General features: G+C 42.4%; 1 protein-coding gene across 1 annotated transcript in view; it reads right to left on the bottom strand.

Moving 5' to 3' along the window:
- VPS50 (VPS50, EARP/GARPII complex subunit) overlaps positions 1–10,816 on the bottom strand; it is a 147,074-nt gene that overhangs the window by 106,944 nt on the left and 29,314 nt on the right. Inside the window, exons 5-6 of the mRNA XM_018557585.1 lie at positions 8,937–8,990; positions 180–250 (exon numbers count right to left, since the gene is read on the bottom strand). Of these exons, the coding sequence (XP_018413087.1) occupies positions 180–250; positions 8,937–8,990 (125 nt within the window). The remainder of the gene's footprint in view (positions 1–179; positions 251–8,936; positions 8,991–10,816) is intronic.

The following is a 10,816-nucleotide window of genomic DNA, read 5'->3' as shown; positions in this document are numbered from 1 at the left end:
CCCCCCCCCCCCCCCCCCCCCCAACTGTAATTTTATTTCTAAGCTGCCCGGCTTAGACATCCACCTCCCACAACAACAAGTGGGCAGAAAAGGATGACGAAGAATGATATATGAGGGTGATTAATGTACACACAAACAGACAGACACCCACACACATATCTACTGTACGTGTTCTTTACCTCCTTCCATTAGAACATATGACAGCAGCAAGCTGAAGACTCGTCTGCAGAGATGTGACTCGCTCCAGCTCCTGCAGAAACAAAAACATATTTGCTGATTGGACGTGTTTCTAAATCCCAAAAATTAGATATACTTCAGCTCAACAGTCCTCAGATGTGGTGGCTGTATTTGTTTTCTTTTTAAAGGCCAAGTACATTTTTACATGTACAGAAACATACGTGCTGATCCTGATAGAAATCCAATGTCATTGTAGCCTTCTGTGCACTGAACTGATATCTCAAACAATGTACTTTCCAAGCTATTGACTGAAAACACAAAGTGCACAGCTCACCCCCATCATGTGTCCCCGCAATCCACATTTGGTGCACAGAAGACTCTCTTCCGGAGTAATAGGCTCAAAAACTGTGGAACCAGCAAACGATAATCTTCCAAAGAAATTCAAACTTTATTCCACATGCATCTGTACAAAGCTGATGTGTTTGTGCCTTACTCGCCTTAGCCAAAAGGTGTCAGCGGTTGTGATTTCTTTGGAAGATTATCGTCTGTTGGCTCCACAGTTTTTGACATTTTCAAGCTATCTTTTGTCAACTAAACCCACAAATAGGCAGAGCCAGCTATCAATCAGCCCGCTGGGCGGATCTTGAAAGTATTGTCGGGATCCGTCCCAGCTGCGGTGCTCTGAGTATATAGCAGGCAATATCCTGCTAATATACTGAGCTTTGGGTCACAGGAGGAGGTTAGAATATGTCCTCCCGTGACCCAAAGAGAACTATGGGCAAAAACACTTACCCCAGAGTTCTCTTTTAAGTAAAAGTTGATCTGTGTCAGACATTTTTTTAAACACAGCCAACAACTGCACAGCTGCCCAGATTTATTTCTTAGCCTCTATCTCAGTTTAGGATGTAGATGGTGATCCTGGATAACACCCGAAGAAAAATGGCGTTCTGATAAGCAAGGCGGATAAGGCATTGTCAGAGGGAGCACTGTTACCGCTTATGTGTTGTAAAGTAGCCACCCCTCCGAGCTTGGAGCGGTGACTACTTTACAACACACACAGGGACCATGGGGAACAAAAGTAGCCCCCCTCCAGAAGGAAGGACAGTGTCAGCACCAATTCAGAGATGATTTGAGGATCTACAGCCGAGTGATACACAAATAAGATACATTTTTGTTAATAGTTAAGTGACTGGAATGTATTTTTAAGATTTAAGTGCTGGAGTTTAGAGTCACTTTAAATCAAAATCGATACAGAGGGAAGCTTCTGCTTCTAAAAAACACCCATGAGCAGTGGCCAGGTGTAGCTTGCTCAGAGCAGAGCAGGGTGGGAAACTAGTCTGATACAAGTCAAAATGCATCACTTATAGTGCCAGTGGTCTTATCCTTTAATTTAAAGGCTGTTAGATATAAAATGGACAAGCTCTCCACATGAACCAATCAAGCAACTGTTTAAAACTATTTCCTTAGGTAGAAAAACTCTGGGTAAAGCTGGGTATATACCCTGGTAGATTTTTTTCACCAACTTTTATAGGAAAAATCCCGTCAGAACACTGGATAATGCCAACAGAGACTTGACGATTGTTGTCTGACATTTTGTTTTATTATTAAGCCGAGATTCAAATGAATACCGCATTCACTGTTAGAATTTTCATTCATTAAAAAATAAATTCTGTCCCACTCCTTGGTTTTTTTTCGTCACTATGGCCAATTTTGACCCCATTACCTATTAGAAAATCAAACAAAATGATCAGGAAACCTATTGGAACAAAATTCTACTGGTGTAGAGTCAGCTTCAGAAGCTGTAGTTCTGTTTTGCTTTTCTCCTGTTTACACAAAAAGCCCCCTAAGTGTTGCTAGATCCTCCTGACAAGTGAGAGGTATTGAAAAAGGACAAAATGTAGCTTTTATCTAAAGTGAGAACGTGTGACTTGATGAACATTCAGAGAGAAGTCACATAAAATGCCCAATGAACCCTCCGTTAGCTCTAAGTCTCCCAGATAAGCGTCTGTGGTGGACTTTAGTAAAAGTTTAGTAAAAAGACCAGAATTAAATGACAATTCGACTTATCAGGACAATCCTTTCTTTAAAAGGGCTTTCTTAATGTTTTGCTTTCCTACTAGACCTTAGAAGTAGAAGATTGAAATACACACATGGCAGAATAGGAGAGGTCCTTCAGCCTCCGCATATTCTCCCATATAGATACAGCCCATTTGGCATTTCCAGTAATAGAGAAGCAGTCAACAAGTGGGTACATAGTGCTGGGCTTTATTTCATTAGAAACCCATGCATGCTCTGGAACCAATTAGTCATGAAACCACCAATGGAAATAATAATTCAGTTAAGTGTTACTCAGTCTAAAGGGCCCCTGAAAGGTAGTATCTCTGCGGCATCCTTTGCTAGATAACCTACGGTGAAAACTCAGCTATCAGAGAGACTACTACTGTGATAAGTCCACTCTGGTAAATCCTTAAAAGAGAACTATGGGGTAACCTTTTTAGCCCATAGTTCTCTTTAGGGTCACAGGAGGACATATACTAGCGTCCTCCCGTGACCCAAAGCTCAGTATATAGTGAGTTATTGTGAGCTATACAGTATACTCAGAGCACTGCAGCCGGGACGGATCCCCACAAGGCTGTCGAGATCCACCCAGCTGCGTGAGTGACAGCTGGCTCTGCCTATCTAGAGGCAGAACCAGCTGTGCCCACCCCCTCCCCTGTTCGCTGCTCCACTCAGCGCTGGAGGAGCGGAGAGGGGAGGAATCCCTGTGGGGAGCGGTGACTGACAGTGACCGCTCTCTGCAGGGAGATGATTGGAAAGTGAGCGAGCGACAGTATGCGTTCGCTTACTTCCCGATCTATAGAGCCGACCTGTGACAGTTTAATTGTCACAGGTCGGCTTGCACTATGAGGTTGAGTGAAAATCACTCACCTCATAGTTCTCCTTTAAGCTTGATAGTTCTTTCACCTCCATTCTGCACACAAAAAACAGAAAGGCTTGGGAGACATAACCCTTCCTGATTATGGTTAAAGCTGTGCCAAAATATATCATAGAAGATGTAAGACTTGAAGCGCCACACCAATTAAAATAACCCGGATACAACTTTATCACGTTAGGGTCAGAGGACATTGAAGCAGAGTATCCAGCGTGTTTCAGAAGTCCAAAACACACACCCCTTCATCAGCGCTTAATGAGAGAAATCATGTATGTGGACTACAATCCCTGCAGCTTTAAAATTGTTTTGCGTGGTGATGGGAATGCTACACACTTGCCAGCAGCTAGTTAGTGTCGCGCTTTAATCCCTAAAGCTAATGTGTTCATTTTCCAGCCAAGGATACTGTAGAGATCCTTTGGATTGCGGAAGCTGCCCACCCATTAGCCAGATCACCCATATTCACAGAACGTAACTACTGTTGGAGTAGAAATACCAAGAAAATAACCACATGGGTCCAGTGTTATCTTTCCACAATTCCAAATAACATCACTAATCCCTACGTCAGCATGGCAACTGCTAAAGTACAAAGTTCCCCACAACTTGCACTTTTATCAATCTTTCCAGATGAAATTAGGCTTTGCAAAAAAAACCTTTGTTGATTCTTTCCGATAGCGGTCAGGGCCGTCATTCCTAAGCAATGGAAGTCTACCTCCCTTCCTTTTTGGGAATGGGTTGAAGAGAAGCAACATCTGAAGCGTATGGAGAAATTGATAGTGAATATTGATGACCGCCATGCTTAGTTCTATTATGTTTTGAACCCTTGGATGTACTACAATCCAGTTTCTAGAGCCGTTGGTACTTTAAAACTTAATAGTGCTCATCTTCTGCTAATTTCCTCCATAAGTTCTGTATGATTCCACCACACTGGGTGCCTCCCCCACCTTCATTTTCCTTCCCCTTCCCCGTCTTCCCAAATTAATTTTTCCCTCATAACATTTTCTCCTCTTTGCTTACGTTCTCTTTGCTTGCTTCACTTTTATCTTGCTTCTCTAATAGCAAGGTTCCTGTCACCTGCACCACTAGAACCCATCAGTGACACATCTTCAGCATTCGCCATTATAGTCTCTAGACTCCCTGGTCTATTCCAGATTATTTTTGTTTATATGTTGTTGTTGGTCTGTAGGAGGGTAATTGCACTATTTGTTTCTTTCAATGGTTTTAATGGTTTTGTCTGATACTTTGTCTGAACTTTGAATGATAATACGATCGCTAAAATAATGCATGGTGACAGAACAGGTATGCATGTTCCTTTGTGTTCTGATGTATACTGCCAGCCTAGAGCACAACCATTGAGAAGCATGACTGAGCAGAGCCTATATATGTAATAAACAAACATTCTAGTAAACCTTTCATTTCTACCCAACATCCGGGACAACTACTAATGCAAATATTGACTTCTAGTAGGGAAAGTTGAGCGCTACTATGCTCTCCCTTTTCTGCCGGGCTTCACGATTTATCATTAAGGCCCCCGTTCACATATAGCGAATTGTCGCGCGATTTCCGCCGCGATATCGTGCATTTTTGCCGCGCGATATCGCGAGAAGTCGCCGGCCAATGTTATTCAATGGAGCTGTCTTAACTCCATGTCGCGCGTCGCTCGTCGCGGTCGCAAGTCGCTTCTACCGGACCCTTTTTTCGGCGGATTTTGCGCGATTTTACTTTTTTTCTATGGAGCCCGACGGGGAAGGTCGCGCTACCGTCGCTGGATCGTCGCTGGAACGTCGCCCCGAAAGTCGCGCTATCCCGGCCGTGCGGATCCGCTGCAAAAGGTATGTCGCTATATGTGAACGGGGCCTAAATAGCATCTACATCAGAATGCATTTTTAAATTTTAAAAGAATGTGGAATGGGTATTATTATTATTATACTGGATTTATATAGCGCCAACAGTTTGCGCAGCGCTTTACAATATAAGGAAGACATTGCAATCACAATACAAATCAAGACAAAATGGTAAGGAGGGCCCTGACCCTGAGGGCTTACAATCTAAAAGGGAGGGGGAAGGATACATGAGGAGGTAGCTGTGTGGGGATGAATTGTTTGAGAAAGTGATGGTTGAGCAGTTAAGTTGAGGTGGGATAGGCTTCCCTGAAGAGGTGAGTTTTCAGGGTACGCCTAAAGGCAGTCAAGGTGGGAGGTAGACGGACAGGTTGGGGTAAACAGTTCCAGAGGATGGAAGAGACTCTAGTGAAGTCCTGGAGGTGAGTATGGGAGGAAATGACGAGGGAGCTGGAAAGCAGGAGGTCTTGTGAAGAGCGGAGTGGACGGTTAGGGTGATATTTTAAGACAAGGTTTAAGATGTAGCCGGGGGCAGAGTTGTGGATGGCTTTGTAAGTGATTGTTAATATTTTGAATTGTATCCTTTGGGCGAGTGGAAGCCAGCGCAGGGATTGACAGAGGGGGGTTGCAGACGCTGAACAGTTGGTTAGGTGAATGAGTCTAGCAGCTGCATTCATGATAGACTGAAGGGGGGATAGCTTGTGTAGTGGAAGGCCAATGAGGAGGGAGTTGCAATAGTCAAGACGAGAGATAACCAGTAAGTGGATGAGTAATGGCGCTTCCGCATTGTCACCCAGTCCTCCCGGCTTCCGCAGAAATTACAAGTGGCACTTTCAACATTATTTAGGCATGGTCTGCTGTTGCCGCCATCCAAAAACCCACCTTGAGAAGTGCCATGCCGCCATCGCTGGCGTATATGTAGGCAGGAAGTGGGTACCAAGAGACTTCAAGAGATTAGGAGCGGACATGCAAGAAAGGATACATCCTAATATGTTCCTTGCTTTGTTTCTTTGTATATTCTTTGACAAGAATTTAAAAAAAAAGAAGAAGTCCAGAAAATTTTACAAACTCCTATTTGCCCAAACAACGACAAAATATATTAGTTTAGTAACCTCCTACCCCTCTTCCGATAATAAAGGGAAGAGTGATGTTATTATAAGAAAAATTAATTAGGTGCTCTTTTTGCTCAGTTTTTCCTTGCTCTGCAATTTTCTCTCCTGTTAACAATATAAAACACATTATATACGCCGCTGAATGATAAAGCAAAGCAATGGAGATTGAAAAGGAAATAATGAAATCATCTCCCTGTATACAATATCATTGCATGTCTATTTCTGCTGTTCCCCTCGGAAGGAGAAGCGGTAATTCAGTGTTTGGATTTGAAAAGAAAGACATATTATGCCTCTGTGACAGTATCGCCATCTGAACATTACCCTCATCCCCTGGTGTAAACTGAAATATATATTTTATCAGTAGTTAACCAAATTCAGCAGGAGAAAATGTAATGCTCTCTATATGGCATCAGAATTATAGCACAGATGTCATACCAATGGACCCGCGGGGACTTCCATTACATATAATCTGTAATATCAAAAAAAAAAAAGGAGAAAAAAAAAATGATAAATGAAGGACATCTACAATATCAAGTAGAAACGACTGTATAAAAGGGCCACCATACAGAAATGACAGGCTGCTGAAGTTTTTCATAACGTAGACGGATGAATACAAAAATGATTTGGGGATTATCATAGGAAATTTCAGTAAACACAAATTGTGAGTAAATTACTTTAATGGCTTAATCTAACATGTACCTAAAGCCAAAACATTTTTCTAAGCTTTGGATAGAACAGTGGCAGGTAAGAGCCCCTCTCAGGTTCTCATCGGTGAGTGTGTGCCCAGAAGTCACTGTCACCAAGACAATGTGAGGGGCAACCCAGCAATACTTGATCCAGTAATGACCGTCAAAAAAGGGCATTCCCCCACCTTGCAGAGGTTTTCTTTCTTCCTGTTGCGTCTGCAAAAATAGGAAGTTAAGAGAAATCTACCCAATGGCACACGGATGGGTAATGGAAAGAGAACAGATTCCCCCATCAATGCTTCCGGTAATGGATAAATCCCCCGCTATTTTTCTTGTTCGTTCAGCCGACAGGTTCCATGGAAAAAATGAAACCGTGTATACCCGGCTTAACTCCTTGTTTGCTTTACACTAGTTCTTAATGACATTGGCTGTATGTTTGGGGTCATTGTTACTGCTGCAGATAACTATTGGGGCCAATCTCATGCCTCTCTGATGGTATGACACGATGGAGAGTATCTGCTTGTATTTCTCAGCATTGAGGACATCATTGATTCTGACCAAATCTCCAACTCCATAGGCAGAAATGCTGCCCCAGACTTGCATGAAACCTCCACCATGCTTCACTGTTGCCTGCAGACACTTCTTATTGAAACGCTCTCCGGCCCTTCCAAGGAACAAACTGCCTCGTGCTACAGCCAAATATTTCATATTCTGCAGCTTTGCGGCCAAAAAGCCATACCTCCGACGTGGAAACAAGGCTAAGCGACTCAACTATGCACAAAAACACAGGAACAGGGGTGCAGAAAAATGGCAGCAGGCGCTCTGGATTGATATCTTGATAAATATTTTAAATTGGCCAACTCCATTCCGTTACACGTACTTAAAAAACGCAGCAACTTACAGCAGTGTCATCAATCAACAACTTCATCTGCATTAATCTCTAATACGAGTTGTCAACAGGGCAGAGGGGAACGTTCAAATGGTTGATGAGGGAACAATTATTCAAATTGTACTAAAAGTTTAAATGCCCGCTAGTTTCATCGCCACTCCAAACCATGAAGTGGGACTTGAGCGTCTAACAAAGTGTGCGCCTACCGTGCAACTCATCACAGAGCAGCTTGCCGCACAGAAACCAAATAAATTGCTTTCAACAAATGGCTTTGAACGCCTGAGAACGCCCACAGATTGCTCCAATTCTATTAAAATTATTAAGCAAGCACACGGGAAATCTCAAATTTCAATGAGCGGACAGCGAATCAGAGATTTATTTAGTTATTTATTCCTGCAAAAGTGAACCTGTCAGCACCGGCACAACGAGGGGCTATAAAATGGCAAATATTGTCCCAATTTCAGGAAAGAATCAGACAAAACGGACATCAGGAATCAACAGAAATAGGTCACTCCTGACCGATAAATCCCCTTGTGGTGGGTGCTGCGGTGACAGGCGGATGGTGCCGCAATATCAGCAACAAATGGGCGCACCAACTGTGATATATCTCTATCTTGTAATGACGCAAATAAACCATATCACAAAGTGAAAGTTTCGGGACAACTGCAGGTCTCTTCATCAGGCAAAGAATGTGACACATCATACTGGCCCTCAGCCTTTACACCAGTGGAAACCTCTGCTAAGAGAAATAAGTAAGACGGGGTGGACAAATCGATACGGAATTCAGAAGCCGGTCTGTCCAATCCAAGGGCCAGCAGAATCTTCTTTAGGAGCCAAGTCTATTGACAACAACTAGAGAAAACCTCAAAAGTTAGGTGCCGGCCATGATTTTTAAGGAGCATTGATGTAAGATGACATTGTGGATCAGCTTTTGAAATGCCACATTGCTGGCTGTCTCTGGTTTCAATACTTTGAGACAGATTCTAAATAAGCAAGCAGATTAGAATGTCCGCGTAAAGTCAGATCTCCTGATCTGCATAAAATGCTTTCAGTCAAATACTTAGAGTAGTGAAGACAATAGTGACCCGAAAAAAAATATTTTTAAGAAGAGAGGTCAGACATGGCAGCCTTCACGCTCTCTCTCAGCTGATTTCCTTTCAAACAGTCCATAATACAAAGGAAAGTAGTTAATACAAATACTGTATATAATACAATGAATGTGAAAGATACGTGATAGATAGATAGATAGATAGATAGATAGATAGATAGATAGATAGACCCATTCCTGATCACAAGACTTACCTTCACATACGACGGCTGTTTCTCTAGAATCAGATCAGCGACTTTCTTTGACACCTAAAGAGAATAAGACAATTTCAAGTAACGCTCGGTATGTTTTACACATTTAATGTTCATACAATGGAAAAGGGCACTTTGTACATTGAATATTCACAAGCATACATCCTGTTCAGTCCCATAAATAATGTTGCTGATATGTACCAACTGATAAAATACGAGCAATGACTAAGTACCCCTTGATGTCTCATCTTATCTCAAGAAGACCTCAGCATGTAAACATTCATTACCAGTACACTTTAATTTTATTCAGTGTAGTTTTCAGTTATTTGGTGTAGTTTGAATCTCTTAATTTCACATAAGAATTATTATCCTCTGCGACTCCTCTTTTATATGAATTTACATCACTGAGAATGCAGCCTATCCCTTCACTAGAGACCGGTCACATCACTGAGAATGCAGCCTATCCATTCACTAGAGACCGGTGACATCACTGAGAATGCAGCCTATCCATTCACTAGAGACCAGTGACATCACTGAGAATGCAGCCTATCCATACACTAGAGACCAGTGACATCACTGAGAATGCAGCCTATCTATTCACTAGAGACAGGTGACATCACTGAGAATGTAGTATAGTGTAGGGACTCACTATACAGTGGACCAAGGATAAGGATTACAACTGCTAGAGCTTGCACTTTAAGTAAATCAGCAATGGCAGCCCAATATCTCCTATCCTGACAAGTTTCCTTTACTACGCTTTCTTAACATCACTAAATCCCAAACACAAGTAAGATCCGTTATAAAGAAAATCACCACTAGAAAATAAAACAAAAAAAGTCTAAAATGCAAACAAGCAGCATAAAAATGATCGATGAACAGGGCACAGGAAAAAGTACAAATAACAATACAAGCAAGGTACGACTTTCTAATTCAATTAGGTCAATGATTTCATAGCAGCCACCGTTTCCGCTCTGCATGCGCGTCTCGTCCTATTTCATATACAAGGCTCAAGTTATATACATTGTAGAAATAAAGAAAATCATTTAAAAAGTCATCTCCGAGCAATACATCTGATGATGGAGAAGGGGAGCAAATGGTGAAGGAAATGTTTTTCTTTTCGGTTTCATAGAATCCATTTTCGCACATGAGACAATTACATTTATTGGCGGTTTTGCATTATACATGACATCTTTTAACAGAAAGTGCCACTTTCACGTGCCATGGGAAGTAAACATCATGCATCTGACAAATCCCATTAAAGAAAATTTCATCTTCACGCTCAAAGTCTTGATGTTTAATTCACACATTTCATATATATATAATATACATAGTGAAATGGGTCAGTGATCGTTAGAACTGTATTTTATTGCGTCCTCAGGGTCTGATCTACTTAAAGCAAACCTGTCATCAGAAAAAGAAAATGTGCTACAAAAATGTGAGCGCGTGCAGTTTGTGGAGTCCTGACCGTCATACCTATATAAGCTTGCTGGGCATCCGTGGATGTTACTAGGACTGTGCTAGGTGTCATCCTTGACTCAGACCTCACCTATCTTCCCCACATCCAATCACTATCCAAATCCTGCCGCTTTCATCTTCGTAACATCTCCAAAATACGCTCCTTCCTCACCAACGAAACCTCCAACCTACTCATTCACTCCCTTGTTATCTTTCGTCTCGACTATTGTAACTCTCTCCTCATTGGCCGACCTCTACACAGGATATCCCCCCTTCACTCTATCATGAATGCAGCTGCTAGACTCATCCACCTAACCAACCGCTCAGTGTCTGCAACCCCCCTCGGCCGATCCCTGCGCTGGCTTCCATCCCCCGCCCCCCTCTGCCAATCCCACCACTGGCTTCCATCCCCAGCCCCCCTCTGCCAA

This window comes from Nanorana parkeri, unplaced genomic scaffold, assembly GCF_000935625.1.
Source record: "Nanorana parkeri isolate BGI_ZX_2015 unplaced genomic scaffold, ASM93562v1 scaffold291, whole genome shotgun sequence".
Lineage (NCBI taxonomy): Eukaryota > Metazoa > Chordata > Amphibia > Anura > Dicroglossidae > Nanorana > Nanorana parkeri.
The sequence above is the reverse complement of the archived record's forward strand: the minus strand, read 5'-3'. Positions and strand labels throughout refer to the sequence as shown.